The 22,556-nt window shown below is 43.8% G+C and overlaps 1 protein-coding gene across 1 annotated transcript in view; it reads right to left on the reverse strand.

Moving 5' to 3' along the window:
• Nucleotides 1-7,812: 7,812 nt before the first annotated feature.
• Nucleotides 7,813-22,556, reverse strand: part of sytl5 (synaptotagmin-like 5) — a 40,970-nt gene continuing 26,226 nt past the window's right edge. Inside the window, exons 3-18 of the mRNA XM_036546044.1 lie at nucleotides 22,264-22,476; nucleotides 21,837-21,952; nucleotides 20,957-21,077; nucleotides 20,221-20,370; nucleotides 19,483-19,606; nucleotides 18,999-19,128; nucleotides 18,088-18,191; nucleotides 17,125-17,220; nucleotides 15,234-15,299; nucleotides 13,876-14,054; nucleotides 13,389-13,491; nucleotides 11,571-11,732; nucleotides 10,963-11,071; nucleotides 10,497-10,632; nucleotides 10,138-10,346; nucleotides 7,813-9,757 (exon numbers count right to left, since the gene is read on the reverse strand). Of these exons, the coding sequence (XP_036401937.1) occupies nucleotides 9,615-9,757; nucleotides 10,138-10,346; nucleotides 10,497-10,632; nucleotides 10,963-11,071; nucleotides 11,571-11,732; nucleotides 13,389-13,491; nucleotides 13,876-14,054; nucleotides 15,234-15,299; nucleotides 17,125-17,220; nucleotides 18,088-18,191; nucleotides 18,999-19,128; nucleotides 19,483-19,606; nucleotides 20,221-20,370; nucleotides 20,957-21,077; nucleotides 21,837-21,952; nucleotides 22,264-22,476 (2,161 nt within the window). The 3' untranslated portion in view covers nucleotides 7,813-9,614. The remainder of the gene's footprint in view (nucleotides 9,758-10,137; nucleotides 10,347-10,496; nucleotides 10,633-10,962; nucleotides 11,072-11,570; nucleotides 11,733-13,388; nucleotides 13,492-13,875; nucleotides 14,055-15,233; nucleotides 15,300-17,124; nucleotides 17,221-18,087; nucleotides 18,192-18,998; nucleotides 19,129-19,482; nucleotides 19,607-20,220; nucleotides 20,371-20,956; nucleotides 21,078-21,836; nucleotides 21,953-22,263; nucleotides 22,477-22,556) is intronic.

Genomic DNA, 22,556 nt, shown 5'->3' on the forward strand with positions numbered 1-22,556 from the left:
AAACGAAGTAATTGATTCCGTTTATCTGACAGAGTACCAGCCTCCGCTTGCACAGTGTGAAATGAATGCAGTTGGTACATTTCAATGCCCTTGTAAACTTGAGGCAGTGTACATGTGACAGGAATTTTGTGAGGCTTGCAGTTTCCTCCCTAGCACAATGCTAAGATGATGAGACTGTCAAAAGCCTGATTTGGAATCTTTACAAGCAGTTTATCTTTTTTTCTTGTTTAAAAAGCTGAAAAATGGAGCTGAGGATGGTGTTTTCAGTAATAAAAACCTCGCCGACACTGTCATTACCACTCTGAAATACTTTACTGTGCTGTCTAAATGCAGAGGTTTTCCACTAAAGGCATAAATGCAATGAATGACTTTGTAAAATGAATCATGAATCGTTAGATACAAAACTTCGTATCCATTTCATGGTTCTACTGTCAGATGCGAGCACAGCAAGCATTTTTTACTGTGGTGAAACAGAATTGCTTTGTTCTGGCTGACCTAAAAAGCTCAACCCAATACTGGCCATAATCTGTTTGCGTAGTTACCTTTCCAGTGAAAACAACCATTTAAAAACATCACAAAGCATTTTAAAAATAGCTTGAGCACGTAAGATGTGTACAGCATTTGTGAGCAAATATGGAAAGCAAATCTATTTATCATTTGACCTTATAGACATGCTTTTAAATAAATATTTCTGTCTGCAATCCTCTCTCTGGGTATTAAGGAAGACTCACAGTCAACCTGCTCAATACGATAGCAGCACTCTCACTGATGTTAGCAGTGAAACCTCTGTGATCTGATTCTGACACTTTAAATTCCAGACAAGTGCACAAAATCCTGTTTACCACAAGAGGGTGGTCTCAGGTGAAATGTCCCTCATAGCTCCTGATGTGGATGTTACTTCCCTGTAGAAACAGCACTGGAGGCCTTGTATAATAGTCTGTCAGCTTGTCTGTTGTGCCTTACAGGAACAGGATCATGCTTCAAAACAACTCAAATGTGAGAAGTTGTTTGGCTGCCATTCATGCATTCAAGCGTAAGATCTTGAGTACAAAAAAACAAAGCAAGGACAGAGATAATGACTTTGCCATGGGCGGCAGTGTAGCATAGTGGTTAAGGAGCAGGACTCGTAACCGAAAGGTTGCCGGTTCGATCCCCGCTGGGGCACTGCTGCTGTACCCTTGGGCAACTACTTAACCTTAATTGCCTCAGTAAATATCCAGCTGTATAAATGGATAACATTGTAAAGAACTGTAACCTATGTAAGTCGCTTTGGATAAAAGCGTCTGCTAAATGATTAAATGTAAATGTCCCTTCAGGACCACCAACATCAATGACCTTCAGTGTCCTGTCTAGCTAATGTGTCTGTCTGAGGGCTCTGTTGTTTCTCATTGTTAGTGGGGGCTGGGGTAGGGGCTGCCCTCATTTTCTCTGGGAGAGACCAAGGACCAAGGCACGTTTAATGTTAATGAGAACAGGGAATGCTCTTACCCATAGTGACTTGTAAAACAGGAGTGTGTCTAATGAAGCTGCAGTAATAACAGAACACGCTGAACACAGCTGACCGCCTCTGAACATGAGGCATCCCCTCACACAGTGCTGTGGTAAACAGTTCCTACTGCAAACACATGCATGCTACTCTAAGTGCAGTGCCTCAGCACATAAATTCAAGCATGCAATACCCCAATACAACAACACAGCTAAAGACAGTGAAGACAGTACAAATGAGGGAAAGATAATAAAGTAAATAATTATTAAATAAAAATAATGAAATAATTGGGAAGGGTATCTAAGGCACAGTCTGAAGAGAGAGGTCTTGAGTCTGCTATGGAGCTCCATTGTTGTCCTTAATGCTGCGGAAAGCTCTTTCCATCTGACATTAGGCTCATGCAATTTATCGTTTTTTTCACCTTGAAGCACTTGGGTCATAATAATTTGATGAGTGTATAATGGCATAATTGGGGCCATTAACCACAGCCTTGGAAATCCAGGGGCCAGGACTCTAAAACTCTCTGCAGTTCTGCCATGCACTGACTCTGAGCCAGGTGCTGTACAATCAACATTCACAAAGTAACAGCTCACATTTTTCCTTAACTCTGACTCACAGATAAACGCAACTTGCTACTTGCTACTTGTACTGTTCACCGACACAGTTCTGCTGGTGCACTGACCACCCATATCTGTGAAAATTGTGTTTGCATTGAAAAACAACACATGCATTCACTTGTTAATTAGAGTTAGTGTCAAATGTTGATCAAATCCTGACCTTTATGGTAAACACAGCACAACTGATAAATAAAAATGGTTTTAGAAAATGTTGTGTGGAAATTCAAAGGATGAGAGATATGAGCAGCCAAAGCAGCAATCAGAGTTAAAGACAAACTCATTGGCAGGCAAGTAAGTCTATCTGTAACAATTAAGAATATAATAATTTCTGGATAATGTAATAACCTTGTTGAATGGATAGTGGTTGAATGATTATATTGATTATAATGGTTATCATGTTATCATGTGAGTAAAACATTTTTATGAGTAATGTAATAATTTAAACGAATAATGTAATAACTTACCAAGTCATTGTCTTTATGTTGTGTTGGCCATTTCAAGTATCACATGCACACGCACAAGCACAAATACCCACAAGCACACGCACACATACGCATAGTGCTCCTGTGAGAGTGCAGGGGTTGTCCCTGTGAGGCGGCCCCAGCATGTAGTTGGTTCCAAGGCTCAGTATTTGGGATTCTCATTGTGAATGTCCATTCTGTGGAGAGTCCTCTGCTGCTGCCATTGGACATGTGGAACACGGCAGGGGGTAGCAAGTGCCAGCGCCCTGGGATCAATCCCCCATCTATCAGGACAGAGGAACAGCGGGGAGATGGATGGGCTCTCATTTGCCTGAGCGTTTATTCCACTCAGTAGACATCCACATTCAGATTGAAATAAATCGCCATGGAAATGTGCGCTCAGCTGCCAGAAACAGATTTAGTGCAGTGCTCATGTCCGTTATCCGTCATAAATGCTAGCGCAGATGTTATCTGTCCAAATCCGTGTTTTGTCTGGCACTATCGAGGGATAACTGTGGGGGGATCTATTCTGGGCCAGGATGCACAGGGGATTATCTGGGTTGTGCTGGGGTGCAGGGGATGCATTGGCTGGTAGGCCACTGGATTCACTATGCACAGGACAGACAAGAAAGCTGGGAAAATTAGCTTAGCTGGGAAGTGAGCTTCAGGTAGCTTGACAGCTTTTTAAAGACCTGGGAGCCAGCACCATCCATCTCTGTTCTATGCTTGTGGCTGTGCATTTAAAAAAGAGAGGATTTGCAACAAAATTTACTCCTGGAAGGACTGTCCCTTTCAATTTGTTGAAAGTCATGCATAAAGAAACTGGAAAATTGCAATTAGTCTAGTCAGGAATGACTTTTTGAAATGAATATTGATACCCACTTTTCACGTAAGAGTGATTAATGCCTTTTAAATTGACCTGTCCCTACAAAATGAATGGAAAAAGTCTGGTATCTACCAAACACAATGCATCCACACAGGAATTTAAAAAAATGCAGATTCACTATAATTATGCCGGTATTAGGGCTACTTACTGTAAAATGTAACCACATATTGTACCTAACTTAGTTTGATGTCATCAGTTTTACATACCTGTGTGTATCTTGCTGCAAACCTGTAGAGATGATAACCTCAACAGTTTCTTTGACGTTGAAAAAAAGGGACCTTTACTAGACATCTATAGTCTTACTTTCCTGGTCCTCACCTCACGCAGCAAGAGAATGCTGAGTGTGTTTAGTGATTGGATAAAGCCTGAGTTGCCGGGTTTGTGTCCATTATCCCTTCTGGTTGAACTTGTCAGCGTGCAGCAAAACTAATTGCGTTAATAACTTGTTTCCTATGAGCCGTGCACCACGGAGGTACCTGGGCTCTGAGTCATGCCATGCTGGTTACATTCCAATAAGGGATGGTTTTCATAATTCACAGCATGATCGCTTTGCAGCTCACGCCTGTAAACTGCCCCTGTCAGCAGCAATGAGTGCCAAGGTGAATCCAGATCTCTCTCTATGGTTTCCTATGGTTTTGTTTTTTTTTTTTTCTGTTACTCGGCAACAGTATGCATGTTGTCGGAGGGAGTTTATAAGGGCTTCACAAAAGCGCTGTGGGTGGGGAATGCCAGCCCAACACGACCTGGCTGAACATCGTGACCTTCTGCTCGCATATACACCACCCACCTCCCATCATGCCTCACAGCCATCCACTTCCTGCTTATGTGGCACCAAACTCAGCACAGCATAAACATCTCCTGCCATTCCTCATGAGAAAATAAACCACATATAACTTTGCGTTAACATGGATACAATCTCTGGATTTCTGAAGCACAAGATGCCAACAAGATATATGAGCACACTCAGCACTGCTTAGGGCAAAAACCCTGTATTTATGAGACAATATGAAAATGAATGTTTACTGAGGCTGGTCATGAGCTGGTGTCAGTATCATCTGTATCATATTTTGTTAAACTGATCTCATTTGAGGTTAGGCTGATGTCATTCCTTTTTTTGGATCATTACATACTTTCCTTATAGGCTCTGGAGGTTAATGAGAGTGCCGCGTGTGGTTTCAGCAAAGCCGCGGTGACAGAATGCGGCTGGCCGTGACTCCCAGAGCCGCGTTCACCGCTTCCTCCTCTCCGCTTCTCACTGAGCTGTGTTAATGGACAGCAGCTGCACTGTGAGATAATCCTAACAGGGCCGCTGCCCTGCGCCCTGCATCCTCACACCCTCCCACGGCTGCCGTTCGCCCTCTGCAATACCCCCACGTCCTCTACTGCATCACTGTCAGCCAGGCCTGCTGCATCCTGCCAATGCTCCAGAAAGGTGGAACGCATTTCTGTCAACGCAACCATCAGAATTTACATATTCATAAAATATGAAACAAACAGCAATATCCTACTCCATCTCTGCAGTTACAAACCATGAAGATGGACCCAAAAAATAAGCAAAGGGTTGGGAGAAAAATGAACATGTTCAAATGACAGATTTACTAATATTGCTCTGGAATTGTGGATAATCCAGTGTGTCTCATGACACACCGGTGTGGCCGAGCTCATCAATTATATGTATGAGTTAGTGCTGTTTCATATGACTCCAGCAGCACTGCTAAAAAGCAGACACCATCGTCAGAAGCTAATGACATGTGGATGTGAAAAGGCCACTTCATTTGCTGAGCTCAGGCAGAGTCTCATGTGATGTTTATTTAAACACGATGGCAACCCGCGAACTTGTTCCATGACGGTAAATGAGAAAGGAGTCCTCATTTGACCTTCCTGGTTAAATAAGGATGAGATAAAACAAATAAAGGGGCTAGGGACAGCCTGCGGATATGTCTGGAGGAGGGAGGCTGCAGTGATCAGTGATGGCACCCGACTGCCACTGCTTCAGCGGAGGTGAAAATGGACACGTGTGATGCCCGGAGGCAGTGTTGTTGATCGATCACGGTGTTCCAGAGAAATCAATACAGCTGGCCTTTGAGTGGAACAGCTTTGCATCTGGGGAAGCTCTTTTATCTGAGCTTCATTTCGCCAATATGAGAGCGTGCTGCAGCGCCTTCTTCTTTCAAAGGGAAATTACACAGACAACCTCATTAGATTTAATGTATTTAATATATTAAGAAAGAGGATTTAAAAGTCATCTATAGCAGTGTTTTCCAGTCCTGGTCCTGGGGACCCAATGTGTCCATTGGTTTTCATTCAATCAATCAAATTGAATTGAAATTTTATTTGCTATGGCATATTTTTACAACCAAGATTGTCATAAAGCAGAATACATGTAGCACAGTGGATTTTCCAGAGGAAAAAAAAAACAGAAAACACAGGCCACTTGAGCTGAGACATTGTGCATTTAGGATTGACTGAGCTGTTAAATGAGTACTGACTTCTGTTTGAATAAATACATATGATTCTTAGAAAGATGGTGTTTCAGATCTGTTTGTACTAATATGATTAGCCCCAGGTGAGAGCGATATGATTAAAGGAATGTTCTCCTGTGAAGGAAGAGCCTTCACCTGCCCCCAAACAACGCTGACTATAAAATGTCAGTAACTTGTCAAGTGTATCTTAAACTGTTAAATGTTTTGTGTGAACATGTGTTTAATGAAAGACCTCGTATCTTCAATTCTCACTTCCAATTTACCAATAACAGACCTTATTGCCTCAGTTTCATATTTAACTGGTTAATTGTAATTGTCTAATTGTAACTGTATGTTTGGTAATTGATTGGTTTGGTAATTGGTAAAGACTCGTTAAATACTGGTGTGCGGCTGGAGGAGTGGCACTCATTTTCAGTAGCATGTTTGGCTGCGCTCAGGCTGGTTCTGGTTTGTTGTTTCTAGCACTGCCCCTAGAACAAATCTGGTACAGCTGCAGGCTGTGCCAATTAAGCATAATTAGTTGTTCCATTTCTTGTTCCCAGCCTCATTGAACATCTAAATCAATTAAGGTGAACGCTTGTTTGTATTGCTAATTCCTTTAAGGGACTCAAATGATTAGAAGTAACTTACAGAAATTTCTCACAGGTACGCTTCTCGGCAAACATATTTCCAATAACCTATACCTGTAACAGAGAGCTGACAGCAGATGTTTAAGTGAGGTCAAACAGAGACCAGGACTCATTTAACACCAATCAACACTACTTGATTTAGAGCTCAGTGTATAGCTGAAATATTTTCTATCACAAATTTAAAGGCAGCAATGGGTCTGAGTTTTGCAGCTGCTGGACAAAATGAAGGATGAGAAACAGAATAGTTATATTTTTAGGTTTTATTCAGGTGCTGACGGAGCGGGCAGGCAGAGTTTCCTTTCATTTCTTCTGCCAGCGCGTCTGAGTGGAGTGTAATTGCTCACAGAGATCTACATAGTAACAGTCCTTGGTAACTGGAAAATGTCAGGCCAAAAAAAACAAAAATCAAATCAGCAAAAAACACCGGATGCTGAACTGCAGCAGCAAATAATAAAGCAGCAAATAATAAAAAATTAAGCCATTACGGTTCTGCACGCCTACTCTCCTCTCAGATCCTCAGGAAAATAACATATGCCTGAGAAGAGGAGCTGGCTGTAAAAGGCCTGTTCTTTACATTTGTCAGAGCAAAGTGGACCATTATTATTATATGGAGGGCAGGAATCATCAGATTTCCTACCTGCTTAAATTTCCTACCTTCTGAACTCCTAACATCTCATAATTCACAATATCATGTAATGCATATTGATTTTGGAAATCCTCTGTCTCATCTGTAAGGGCAATATATTACATTGAATTACATGACACCCAAGTAAGAGAAGTTTGTGGATTTTACAGAATGATTCATTTGATGAATTATACCCAGTTAAGAATATATGGTGTGTGTGTGTGTGTGTGGTTTCACCGTGTGTATGTATGGTTTCTCTCTTTGTGTGTGTGTGGTTTCTTTAAGTGTGTGTTTTATATGTCTTTTATTTGTGTGGAATGTTGATTGTTGAAATTAGTGCCTGTCTTTGACTATTGAAGACACAGGTTAAATTGTGGCTTATTGCAGCCTTGTGATAACACTTCTTGCTTAAGACTTGCAGTTTATTAATACATTAATCCTGTGTGTCACTGGCAAAATCTCCCATAACCTCACATAACACACACAACTAAAGACAAGTTTCTGAGGTAAAATATGTGCAATTTAATTGAAATTTTCTAATAACATATTTTGAAAACAAAACAGAACAAAAAATGAATGTGACACAGTTTACAATTTCTTGATTTCATGTTTCATGACTCCTGATTTCAACAGAAAGCACTGAACAGACACTGCATGCTGCTGACATGGTGAAGTTCTCCTGAAGAGGCAGAATATCACACATAAGTAACATCTATTAGGGACATCCGAACGGGTAGACAACATAATGGACCCAAATGCCTCTGGGGAAGGGAATAACGGAGGCAGAAAAATATGCAAATGTGGCATTTGAAAGTAAAATTGCACAAAAGTAGGACATCACAAAACACCAAGTCCTATTCCTTAACCTCCCCTTAATTTGCTTCTCTTGTCATTTGTAAGCATGGTGTAAAGATACAGTGACATTTCCTGTTACTCTCTAGACCAATCTTTGAAAGTTTTTTTTTAAGAAAATGTTGCTAAGACGAAGCTCATCCTAAGAATTCATATTTTTTCATAAGGCCTCCCATTTTATATGGAGAGAAGACAGTTTCATTTCTAAGCATTATATATTACCAAACTTGCAGAATTTGTAAAATAATCTTGGGCAGTTTCTTATGACAGCTTTGGCAAGCATACAGTCAATCACAGACTATTAGATACAAGTTTTGTTTTTCAAACTATTAAACGGGCAATGCAAAAAGATTAATGGAATGTTCTCATCAAAAGGAGGAAGCAAACATTGGTACAAATAGTGTGATGGACAAAAATGATTATTTATTACAACAGATGAGCATTACAGAAATGAAAGCAGGGAGGCAGTCAAGGCCATGGTTAGCTGTAAAACAGGTGCTATTGTTCCCAGCGGATGTGCCATTCAACAACCTGTAATGTTTTACTTGGCAATCAGAGTGGAAATGAAAATCTACACACACAAATTCGTCTTCTAAGCTCATTGTACTACTTTGTGCTTGACATCTAAAATATTTGTGCCACAACTGAATGTGTATTGTCCTTCCTTCAAGGAGACCTCCTCACAACTGAGTCAGTTCTCTGAGCCATGACTACAACAGCTTGTGAAAAATCTGACTTCATTATAAAAAATATAAAACCACTCCTTACAGGAAAAAAAGTGTATGCGGAATAAATATGCCACTGTTTATGCCAAGAGATACATTTTATTTTATTGAGAAGACTCTGTCCTGGATTTAATCAACAGTTCTCCTACACTTTGACTATCCAAAAAATTTCAGTGTTACTTTTTCAATAAAAATTTATATATATGTTTAATTTTGGCGATTGTTGAACTAGCCAAACTGTGTCTTTTGAGAGTAAAAGCAACACTTGTTAGCTTTGACTCACACTTAAATGTTGACTGAATCCAGCCCTTTGTGCTCATAAGTTCTCGAAAGGAGCCTGATTTTTTATTTCTATTTCACGGTCCTCAAAGAAATGTTCTGTTTGATTAAAAAAAAACTCCTTGATGAAAGAAACACATCCGCAATGCTAGGACACAGTGAAGACAGTGACTATGTGACTGTCACTGCCATGGTCTACAGTGGTCGGGGAAAACACCAGGACTACACAAACGAAGTGGCAACATGCTCTATTGACTGTTGACCTGCAAATCACCTGTAAGCTCATTGCAGTACATAGACAGGAACTGAAACCTTTCAATTAATCACATTTGTTCAGTAGCAGTGCTTGGTCTTCAGTGAAACCTAATGTGCCTCATGTTTTAAGAGATGGGGCATACAAGACTGGGTATTTATAAGGCAGGCAAGACATTTTCCAGAGGTGTGTACCCAGGGATTTGGGGAACAGGACTTCAGCAGGCCCAGAGCATAGCTTGATAATGACTGGCTGGGTTGGTTTCATATTGCAGGAAAGGTGGGTTGGTTGGGCTGGGGTGGGGTGGGAAGGGACACCTCATGTTTGCTGCTTGGCCATGCTGGACCGCAACATAAGGGTGCACTCCTGAGGGACCTCTGGGTTGTCAATCATGCGTTGCCATAGCCGCTGCTCCTCCCCATGGGAATCCATCCAGTCCACCTCATTACCATAGCTCAGACCTGGAGGATGATAATAGAGGTGTTTGCTCCCATGCAGTACGCAGGAGACTGCTTTATCTCCTGTATAACAAAATATTTAGTAAAACTACACCGTTCACATTCCTGTCTCCATGAGTTTAGACTAAAACATCACCATGAAACAGAGGAAAAACAAATTATTCATTTGAAGTAATCCACTAATTACTAATTACTAAATGTAATTCAGTTCTGTCCTTTTAATGCCACTGGCTGCTTCTATCAGTAAACACTAGTGGACCTGCCCACGTAAACAACCACTACTTCCTGTTACACTCTATAAAGACTCCTAAACCCCCCCCCAACCCCTCCGGTGTTTTCTGTCACCAGCTCCAGGGCCCAGAGACCCCAAAACTTTGACTCACCGGTCCCAGCGCTGAGTCGCACACCCCCCAGGAAGACGTTGCTGGAGAGGGGCTCCTTGTCCCAGACAGTCAGCTCCAGGCACACGTTGTTGAGGTCCCCTGGCTGCAGGCCACAGTAGGTGAAGGTGTGGTTCCACTGTGGGTTCACACTCTTCTTTACCACTGCGGTCTTGTGCTTCGTCGACTTGTTGTTGTCAGGCAGAAGGTACCTGCGGGTTAAGAAGTGTTTTAGAATGACCACCCCTGTCATGGTCCAATCGGCAACAAATTCAGTGTTAATGATTATATATGTCAATGCAAAAAGGGCAAATAAAGCAGTAAAAAAGTTCAACGAAGCTACAATGTATACCCCTACGTACCCTTTTACAAAAGTGTCTGACGTCCCTCCGGACTTCACAGCGGTCAGATTCTTAGCTTCCTTAATGAGCAGTTCCACCATTCCTCCTTTCGGCAGCTTGATGCTGGACTTCTTCCCTTTCAGAAACCCTTTCTTTGCTGAGAAGAGAATAAAGGACCGAGCAGAATAATTTACTATGCAACAATGCCTTTGTAAAGGCCAGGATAACTAAGCACTAAATGACCAAAAAATGTCAATACAGTCAGACATATAAAAATCAACAAGAGAAAGAGAATATCTTCCCTATCAATGTCCAATTTCTCCCTCATTTCTTGCTGCAAGACAACACGACTCCACCCATCTAACAATAATCCGCTTTTTTAAACGATAACACCATTGATGATGAGCAGTATGCATGCAGAGAGACACTCCATTTTCCAGCAGTCATAGTCAGTGTGTTGGGCGGGGTGGGGGTGGGGTGGGGGTACCTTGTACTTGGTCCAGGGGCAGCATGAGGTTCTTCTCTGCAGGGATGTACCTCAGCACCACAGTCAGCTCCCCTTTGTACTGGAGCATGGTGTCCATGCCACTCTCAGCCTGCCCGGTAGAACAGGCACACACGCATATGTATGTACAAACACACACATGGGAATGCATAGGTATGCACACACCCGTACACATACACACACACACATGCACACACATATGTACACACCCACAGTTATGTCCACACAAACACAAACCCGCACACACACATACACCACAGTCACTTTAATAACTGTCACTTTCATCTTATAACCATCAGTGTCTGAACCTGTCTTTTGAACATGCAATACGAACATCAAATATCACTTTAAATTAAATGACATTAATTTCCTTCAACTGAAGCTCATACTAAATATAAGTAAGTCAACAGTACTGAACAATTGTAGCTCATGGTATTGTCTATGCCTTAAACAGAACTCTAAAATGACTTACCATGACTCATAAAGTAAATAATTCTCTGTATCTGCCACTTCACATAGATCTCAGGTGTGATTCTCGCTTCTACCATACTGCCCCGGCGACACTGCACGCGTGAATGAGGAATTCCTACCTTGGGCTGCAGTGCGAACCACTCCTCTGTCTGGTTCTCAAACTCCCAGGAGTCGAAAGTGATCTCCACCTCTCCGAGGAAGCTGTTACGTCCAAACCGGTCACTGTGCCACACAGAGAGCTGCAGGGTCCGAGTCTCCAGCTGGGAGTGGCTGATCACGTACTGTGAATCATCACAGTCATGTCAGCACAGGGGCGTATCTGTGACTCTCCGCTCAGACTCAGTCCCCCAACACCGTGACCTTCACCCGCTCACACGATTATACCACTGTATAAGCTATGGAGGAAAGTCTCAGCACCCAGCACCCCCCTGCTAACACCTCAACAGAGAGCCATCCTCCTTTCTCAACTTGCTTCTCTCCTCTGTGAGCCGGTATCCCGGACAAGCCCCCTATGACTCCTATGACTCCACTATAATTGCCTCTAAGCCTGTTCCCAGACACCTGATACCATGCACTGGACAGTTCCTGTTAAAGAAGTCGATTTGCTAAATGCACTGCATTGGCTGTCCTCTCAGGAGCCTTGCTTTTGAGTGGATGGGGGAAATGACTCCAGTGCACTTGGGTCAACATGGCCCGTTTTCTCCGGTGACACCACAAGGAAGAGGAAGCGAAAGTGAGAATGCAACATTGAGTAGATGGTTGTCTGAATGCATTTTTTATGCAGAAGTATCTTCCTCAGCTTCGTGGCTGAATATTTATAGAAGAAAAAAGGGTCACCTGATGCATTATGTATGACAGCAGACAGCCATGAAAATGTGGAACAGACGTGTCAGAAAAAATGGCCACATTCCTACTCTTCATACAATAGTTGCAAAATCAAAAGAAATATACACATACACAGTCGGGATGTTCAATGCAGAAAGAAAAAAGCAAACAATTTCTTTGCATGCACCTTGTGCAATATTTAGCAAAATCATTCCTCTTCCTACTAAAATTGACCAACAACCATTCAGAATGAGTTGTAGGCTGCTACACTGAAGATTTCAAATGATTAATGGATGTATATGAAGAATATATCAAATTATGACTTTAAAATGCTGAATAAATATACAGCAATGAGATTAATATCTATGGTTTTATTGCTTTAATCTCCAGAGTCTGCTGGGTCTAATGAAAAGCTGCTGAAGGAATGCAGGCTCTTGATTATGAAGAACAGGTGCACCTGTGACACATAAGCTGCTGAAGGCAACCTTTAATATGTTTAAGGATTCCAAAACGTTTAATACTGATGATTTTCTCTGCTGGAGGAGACCTAGGGTACATTCAAAATCTGATGTTTCAAACATCTGTAGGATGATACAAACATTTTGCCCATGAATGAGCAGCTGAGCTTTCTTACTGTTCTTATAAACTCTTTGGAGGTAGCTCTTTGGAGGCAGTTCTCTATTGTGGCCACATCAAAATACTGAAGGTTTTTGGCCTAATGTGTCAACTATTTTTATAGTGACTGCAGCTGGCAGGAGGCAAACTAAACAGAAATTCTGGATAATCAAACTGAATGTCTCAAATGAATCTGTCTCAAATACATTTAATATATTTGTATAAATCCAAACTGTATCCAACATTCACATATTTACAATTAGGTTGTAGCCATATGCTGGTTAGGGAGCATCTGCATTATTAGTGGTTAAGTTATAACTATGCACAACCAGTATCACTAGTCTGTTTTTTCTTGAAGGGCCATGCTAGAGACAAATCGTCCTGGAAGTGTTTTGCAACTGAGTGCTTAATTACGTACAATATCTATTTTAGAGCACTTTGTCAAATTGCTTTGTGTAAAGCACCCCTTTTCTGCTTGTCTCCATAGCTCCTCTTACCTTCAGTGTCTCATTGAACACAGGATTGGTGGTGTTGGTCTTGACGCTGGTTTTCCTCTTGCTCTGACGGGACTTGTCAGGTAGGAGGTATGCCTTGACGTAGCTGCCGATGCCAGAAAAACCCAGGAAAGGTCAGTTATTAGTCAAACTACCAAAGAGTATGCAGCAAAGTTCATTCACCCCGTGGGACAAAACACAAAATCACAGAGACTAATGCTGAAATACTCCCCAGCTGTGACAAATGCTTTTACTTTCACTCAGTGGTTCATGGCTCTAGATTATTTGTTAAAGTGTGCTTTCTCCAAATCTAAAAAGAAATTGAGATTTGACAATGCAGCCACTGTACAGGAACAAGGAGGCTCACTCAGTGGGACATGATTCATGTCACAGTCTTAGGCCCAAAGTCTTAGGTGATGAGCCCTCATGTACTGCACAATGTTAGCACGGTACTGTTAGCTACCGGCCACCGGAGAGTGCTGGGCCTTACGGGTCAGTGCGCTGCCTCCGCTCGTCCCCGATGGCCAGGTTGCGGCACTCCTTCACCAGGACGTTGAGCGCGCCAGTCTTGTAGCTGTAGGTGATGTGGAGGAGGATCTCTCCGCTGACGTGGGCGTAGCCGTAATCTCCAGTTTCACTGTATACACTCATCATGCTGTTGAGACTGCTCTGAGGACAGAGACAGGATGGGGGGGGGGGGGGGGGGGTGATTCGCACCGGACTGACACTGCGAGAGGGTGAGTACCCCCACTACACACACAGTGCAGAAATACTGTGTGTCATCACAGTATGCTGTCTTAGGGAAGGGCTGTGGAGTCCCAGTCCCAGACTATGAGTGTATCAACACACCCCTCTTGAAATTTGTAATCTGTATTCGTGACCTATGCGGTAGCTCTTAACAAACTTTGGTGGGGGCAGTAACTAGCACTATAGTGATCTCTTTTACAGAAAACTGCCCCTGTTCACTTCTGTTAGGAAGCCAGAGGAAAAGGTTTGTGGAATACAGTACATGCAGTGATTACATTTCATTAATAGCCGGCCTGGATTCTATTGGAGAATTTGATTTTTTTCTCAGAGAAACTAAGGGAATCAGTAAGATACTGGTGTCATCCCCGGATGTGGATGTGGAGCAGTGCCCTTCTTTCAACAATGCAGTTGTGCATGGTTGCATGTTGCTATGTGATGAACTATGCTTGAACAGGAGTCAGAAAACATTCAGTGAATGCAAGTATCTGCATTGAGTACGTACACTAAATATGGCACATGATCTGAGTAGGGACTCTATTTTTTGAGGTTAGTTCAGACCAATTTAGAACCAGCATTCCATACCATATATAAATAATCAGTCTTACATACATAAGTCTATATATAAGCTAGTGAGGTAAAGAGTGAATGCTTATCATTCAAGCCTCAAAGAGCATTTTTCTCTGCCTTTTTTCTCATAATGCATTTAGACATGAGCAACAGCCACATCATATAATATTGTGGACATTAGTAGTAGTAATAGAATTCAGTTCAACCACTAACATTCTACACATTGTCCAGATAGTCATCTCCCTGTGCTTCACAATGAAAGCTCTGTTTCTGCCATTGTTGGTTTCTTGGTTTGTTAGAAATATCAATGAATGGGGTATGTGCTAAAACAGAACACCCAGACCCAGCACGGCAATGCAGATAGTCCTGGAATCTCTAGTTACCAAACAGAACATCCTAGATAAGGTTGTGCCAAAGGTTGAGGGAACACAGCAGCCAGATATCTGGTTATAGTGTACAATATCTGTGATTCAACAGTGAAAAGCAGAGGCAGAAAATGAAAAGGTAGAGTGAGGCCCAGCGTGTATCACTCACAGTCTCAGCTTCCGAGTCAGGAACATTGAGATAGCTCCACTTTCGCTCTGAGCTCGCAGGAGGAGACTGGCAGCCAGAGGACGAGGAGGAGGAAGGGGAAGAGGAGGAGGAGCAGCAGAGAGAAAGAGAGGGGGGACATGACAGGAAACAGGAGAGAGACCATGAAGACTGAAGGAGCAGCAGCAAGAGATCACAGAGGAGATGGGGCTGGTGACCTTGGGGCTGGTGCAGCATCACTGAGGACACGACACAGGGGCACGGTCCACGAAGGTTGCTATGGCAATGCATCCAATCGGTTTGGTCATTCCTTGTTAGAATGATGCTAACATGCTTTCCAGACCAACAGGCAATTTCAACAAGGTTTTTAAAAAATATGGTTACTTTTCATTGTAGTCAACGACTTCTGGAACACCAGCCCCACAATCACCCTGCGGCTTTTTACCCTCTGCAATATCACAAGACCAAAGGTTCAAAGAAGGGAAGAAGTAACTTCTCCTAGCCCAGCTAGGCTGTGATTTTGTCTGTACTCTAGCATGGGTCTAGGACTGTGCCAAGCCTGGACTTGAATGCTCTAAGTGTCCTCTGCTACAACCACAAATCCTGGCAACAAATTCCATACATGTATAACTATGAGAGAATGAATACTTCCTAGAATCAATATAAAATTTTACGTTGAACTAATTTACACAGGGGGTAGAAAAATAATGGAAACACCAAACAAAATATGAATGTGTTTTGACTCATGACCACTGTTCCTCTCTTCTAATTCTGAATTCCTTGTTTGGAATATGGTGGCTTTAGACACTATTCCCTTTGACACAATAATTCTGCAGTTTCTGTGACTGATGTGCGATGAAGCTGTTAGCTCTCTCATGAGAAATTATTTAGATTACTGAGACTATTATGAAATTATTACGAAACACATGCAGTCTTTTTTTGAACTATGATTCAGCCCTACAAGCCCATTTTTTATTTTTCCTATGTTGACTGTCCTCTTACTTGGTAGTAGAACTAAGAACTAATAGAACTAATCTTAATGTAGTTTCTCTAATTCAAAAACCTCAGTCCAATCCTTGACAAGACTAAAAAGATTATGCGTCTTGAGTCTTTCTTCATCACTTACATATTTGATGTCTGGACTAGGTTTAATTGCCTTTCTCTGTATTTTTTCGAGCTGTCCATGCTTGGTGAAATTTCTGTCCTTTTGTCTGGAAATCTCTACACTTCCATGGTGTGAGTCTAGTCACATTCCTCTCAAATTAAGCTGTGGCCCCACCCCAAAGCTGTGTGAGATGCTTGGTTATGAACGTATGAACGCTGCGAATAACAAAGAAACACCTTCCTTAGGCATCTGGGCAGGTAAGGGAATCTGTATCTATATTTTTATTTCTCGTCCAAAAAACCTCCAAAGCACCCAGCCCAGCTAATCATGTAACTCAAACACTTGTGGCCTGGGAAACAGGAGCATTACGCAGAGGCCCGCCATTAATCTCCATCATTCCCATTATCAGTCAGCCTGCAGTGAAATTGGCCTCATTAATCACACCGCTGGTGATGTCACGGGCAGTGCGCTGACGTGTGGTCATGCCGTTCCGACAGCCCGACACTTCCCCCCACCCCCGGGCGAGAGAGGAGGATTTTCCCATAAGCAGGACCTGTGTTTAAAGTACTGTGCGTACTCCGCTGTCACAACGCATTCTACGGCTGGCCAGAGAGCCTGGCCACACAGAACACGCCGAGCATGCAGTGCGTGGGAGGTGCGCGTGTGACTCAGAAGTTAAAGGTCAATCAGATGTGACAAGACACAACAGGCGCCTCTGTGCACAGGCTGCACTGCTGTAAAGGGTGAGACCTTTACAACTTTCCCTCCCTTTTCCGGTGGAGGGCTTACCATGGACAACGCGCTTGTCATGCTCCGGTTGATAGTGAGGGTGTGCGCAGACATCAGGGCGTCAATGTCTTCATCCCTGTCTTCGTCAGAATACTCCTGAGGATCGTTTATTTAGTGTGGGAAAAAAAAAAAACAAGACAGATGGTGCAATAAGACCTGGGAATATGTAATTGTTATGATTGAGCCGCTATCATAAATTATGTAATTTGCTCAAATGGGTGGAAAAGCGATTATGGTTTAGTTTAATTTAGCTTGATGCTTCATTACTGTGAATGCAGATCTCAAAACCTAAAACTCAAATGCAGCCAGATCTAAATGCTTTAAGAGTCTGTCTCTGTTCCATTTCATTACATTATTGTCATTTAGCAGATGCTCTTATTCAAAGCGACTTACATAGGTTACAATTTTACACATTCTCCATTTATACAGATAGATAATATAAATAATTTACTGAGGCAATTGTGGGTTAAATACCTTGTCCAAAGGTACAACAGGACCTTACAGTTACGAGCCTTGCTTCTTTGTGCCACACTACCATTCCAATTGTACTTGGAGAGATTTGTATCTTAGGGATCTGTGCTCCACACAAACTGTGCTTTTGTAGTGGTACCATACAAACAACCTGCACTGAAGGATAAAACACTGAGGCTTCTAGTACTGAATTCAGATGCATGCCCTCCGGCAAAGCCAAGCTTCACTGAAGTCGAGCCAGTTCCTTAGTTTGCAGGTTTGTCTTGTTTAGAGCCTTTAGCTCCCCTGATGGGATTTAATGGCTTCAAACATCAGAATTACTCTGAGTGCGGTGTAATGTGTTACTACTGCGTCATTTAATGTTCCCAGATCCGTGATCATTTAAGCGCGGTCTTCAGAGCGCACACATCAGCTGCACATGTGGAGGTTCAGGCAGCAGCTGATACGCAGTGCCGGTGCACTGCATCAGAGTGGACCTGCACTTTTACTCACAGCGTCGTTCAGATCCCCCGGAACAGACCGGGACCTCAGACTCAGCGAGTCGTCGTTGAGCTCGGCACCGGGGGCGCTCAGGTCCACCTCTGAGCGGCTGCGGTCTGTACCGGGACACACAGATACAATGGCATGTTCTCATACTGGCTTAGCTAAGAGACTTACACACAATCTCATACACAGCCTCCATATCATCCATTTCATACAACCGGATATTTATAGCATTGATACAGATAAAGTACCTTGCCCAAGAGTACAGCAGCACTGCTACACCTGGGAAGCCAATCAGCAATTTTCAAGTTCACAAGCACAGAACACCAACACCTACCACCTCACCATGGCAAGAGCGTGGCAAGAGCACTCAGGCGAAAAGGGCTGAGGGCAGGGGTTACTAATGACCTCCCTCTTAACTGCTGTAAGAGGTTGCTCATATGTGCTCAACACACATTGGTTTAATTAAACTATTCAGAGCGGAGGACTTAAAGATATGCTGTCATTACCACACCGTATGCAGTGGCATTTGTTAAGTGTTTTGACAGCTGGTGTCATGACGCTAATTGGAGCCGTTGTAAATCCCCTGGGAGGGCCGTGCACCACTGTGCCGGGAGAGGGGGAGAGGAGGAGGGCGCGACGTGCTGCCCCTCTGTGAAACAGGAGCGGTGACCCCTCTGGGAACCAGATCGGCAGAACACGCAGAGGATTTGGGTGGAGTGGTGCCCTATGACCTGCCCGTTAGCCAGCATTAGCCGATAGCGTAAACGCAGAGACTCTGCAGTTCAGTGAGGCTGGCCTGATAGCTTCCTTTGTGACGTGTGACAGCTGTGTGGCACAGGTGCGTTTGCCCTGTGAGTGGCTGTCACCATCTGCTACCAAGCCTGTCCAGGAGGCCCTGGTTGCTGCCACGGCGATACCTGACGAGAGTGAGGCTCTGGACACAGCAATGGTGGGGGTGCCACACTCTGTCCTGTGATGCCCGGCAGCCATCTTATCAGGGACACTCTCGCTGGCATGGAAGTTCGGCTCGCTCTCTGCGCCGTCCGGCTGAGGGGAGACATGTGGGCGTTAAACACATTCCCTCTGTTAGGGGTCTAAACCACTGCCTGCCCCTGTACATACATCATAAACCACTCTGACAGCTATGTACAAAATGGGATTAAACAGGAGCAAAATAAATATACATTCAAAAACTGGATTGGATCATTTTTTCTTTGACTAGTTGCTATTTATGTTTTTTAACATGATATTTTAACCCTAATAGCACTGCACAGAGTAAAGTGATATTGTTCACAAACAATGAATTAATATGAATAAATTATGAATAAACATAAATAAATAATGCATTAATATAGAGGGCACTGCATATTAGAAAAGGAGATAGAAGCTATTGTCCCATACTCTCCTGCTGTCCCTCGAGCCTACGCTGTGGTTACTGGGAGTGGGGGATCTCCCAATGGTTTGAGAGCGGAGGTTGTTGGGTATTGTTGGTGACCCTGAGGACTCCAGAGCCACGACACTCCCCCTGTTGGTCAAAAATCATTATTACACATGACTGTGGCATCAGACTGGTGTAACATACTCTAAAACTGTGCCTTTTTTATCTGAGCAAACAGGCAAAAAAAGAGGTTGTTCCCCCTGCTGCAGCAAGCCGTTTAGGTCTACATGCGCTTGATTGGGTAACACATTGGAACTTTATGTTGTATGATTTAAAGAATGTCATATGCTGTTCTCAGTTCACAACAAAGCCAGCTGACAGTGTATATATACATTTTTTTTTGCAAGTTTCTCATTATCCAGAGCCACATAATGTCCCTGCCTGAGGGTAAAACGCTCAGTGGGAGACGGAGATGTTAAGGGTTTCAGCTGAACGTGCATCATGCACCCAGCGTTCCTCTCTAATGACAGCAGTTAAAGACCGCACTGCACCGACTGCCTGAAAGCATGAGAGGAAGAGGGGATTGTGGGACATAATGGCATTTCATGAAGTGCTCATTTTCATGGTGAAATGATTCCTCGTGAGCTGGGGGGGTATTTCTACATCTGTGCTGCTTATTCCCAGGTCATTTTTACAGAGGGATCCCTGTATGCGTTTGCACAATTGGTGATGCAGCTCTACAGGGGGGTGGGGTGCATTACCTGTGCGACCGAGGTGTAGAGCGCCCACTACAGATGCTCCGTGCATCCAGATCGGGGGTTGAACCCATCTTTTTGGGGTCCTCAGCATCGCGGTTGAGCCCATTCTCACCTCTTGAGGCCGGCCGCCCGTTCTTCTTGTCTGGCCACATCCTGTGCAGACCCAGGTGCTCACTGGAAACCTCAGTGTTCCAGTCTCTCTCATTCATAACAATACATCTCTGGTCTTGCTGTTCCAGTCACTCTCAGTAAAAAGATACACTATATGGACAAAAGTACTTGGCCACACCTGTTTTGGGCTGATGAGTTCGGTGTGGAAGAACTTGACTGGCCCACACAGAGCCCTGACCTCAACCCCATCGAGCACCTTTGGGATGAACTGGAACAGAGATTGCGAGCCAGGCCTTCTCATCCAACATCAGTGCCTGACCTCATAAATGCTCTACAGAATGAATGGGCACAAATTCCCACAGAAACACTCCAAAATCTTGTGGAAAGCCTTCCAAGAAGAGTGGAAGCTGTTATAGCTGCAAAAGGGGGACCAACTCCATATTAAAGTATATGTATTTGAATACAATGTCATTACAATGTAATGGTCAGGCGTCCGAATACTTTTGTCCATATAGTGTATGTCTCTGGTCTATAACAAGATTCTTGTCTGTGATGCTTTCTTTGCGTTATACAAAGTGTATAACTATAAAGTGTATGATTCCCGAATGGGACCCCAGCATTGACTCACCCTTTCCTCCTGGCCCCAGCCAAAGCATTTTGGAAGGCACTCCTGCCTGACTTGGGCGTGTCTGGCCTCTCCTGCACTCTCTGGTTGGACCGTGGTTTCTCACGGTCAGCCTTGACATCACCTGGCACACACAGGGACGGACAACTCCGATCAACCAATGTCATGAACGCAAATGTTGCCCACTCCTGAGGTTAAGCAATGTTAACCTTATTTAAAGTAAAACAAATAACAGTATAAAACAAGTCATCCAGAAGTATCATAGAGATGCTCCAGTGCCTTTAAATGAAATTGTCCCATAAAACTGAAAGTTGTGTTTGCTATACTGATATTTCTGCTCTATTTGCAGTCAGCTCTCTTATTTTAAAGTGAGGCTTGAGCCAAAGCTTCATGTGACTGCCTGGCTAAGCACTATGTGCAACATCAGTTCGTGCATTAATGTTTTGCTGCCTCGATGCTGAGGTGATCCCAGGCCCCCCGCTCCCCTTCTCCCTGGAGAGCACTAGCTATATCGCCTGCGGCAAGTCCCCCGCCTCTTCAAACACTCCACCTCCATTCTGCCTGGTATCTCTGGCATGCAAAATTGCAAATTCAAAATGCCACTTTGAATTTGGAGGGACTACATTTAAAAAAAAAAAAAAAAAAGAACAAAAAGAAAGAAAATCTATATATTTAAAGACCACAAGCGCTCTGAAGCAGAGGACAGACCCAGAGAAATAAACAACATTGATCTGTGTGTTTTCACTGACCGCTGTGGAGGAGGGTTTGCGGTAATTGCCTGAGGGAATTAAAAGCTGATGTGCTTAACTCTTGCTTCACTTAAAGTGGGGACATGGATCCCTTGCACGTGTGACCCTCCCAGTGCACTGGTGAGGTGGCTCACCAGCGGGGCTTGTCAGGATGGACTGCTTGACCACCTCACTGCTTGGCACGGTCACCTGTGAGAACCTCTTGGACCGCTCTTCGAGGAACCACTCCCCTGAGACCACTTTCAGCTCCCTGCAAGAGAGGATGCAGCGTGGGGGAGGAGCATCAGCACAGACTTCATCAGACCTGCTGTTACAGACCAATGGGAGTGTGGGAGGCATAATAGCTAAAAAATGGAAACAAATGGGAAATGAATCAACTGCTGGTGATTTGCCTGCACAGATATCTGTGGACCATTGTGCAGCTCAATTTAAACGGGAGAAATCCTGGCCCCTTGATGAAGGGTATGGAAGAACTGTCCCAGCAACTCTGTAAAAAGATTCCAGGTGTATGTTAACAAAGGAGCCTTCAGGATGATTTGCTGAGGCTGAGGGGAAACTCACAGGATCTTGTTGCAGACGGTGCACCTCGACCGGCCCCCGGGCACAGCCACCCGGCACTGGCTGCAGACACGCTGGCCGCACTCGGTGCACGGCTCCCCACGCTCGAAGATCAGGCCCAGGGCCCTCTGGCAGCGAGGGCACTGGCGGTCTCCAGGCTCCAGGGGGCGCCGCACGCCCTTGCTCTTCATCTCCAGCAGCTCGTTCTTCAGCTTCCTGCGGGGAGAGAGGACAGGATGCGGTCGCAGCGGAGACAGAGCGGTCAGCAAACGCCAGAGCCCGCTTGCTTGCGGTCC

The sequence above is a fragment of the Megalops cyprinoides genome, chromosome 14 (genome assembly GCF_013368585.1).
Source record: "Megalops cyprinoides isolate fMegCyp1 chromosome 14, fMegCyp1.pri, whole genome shotgun sequence".
Classification (NCBI taxonomy): Eukaryota; Metazoa; Chordata; class Actinopteri; order Elopiformes; family Megalopidae; genus Megalops; species Megalops cyprinoides.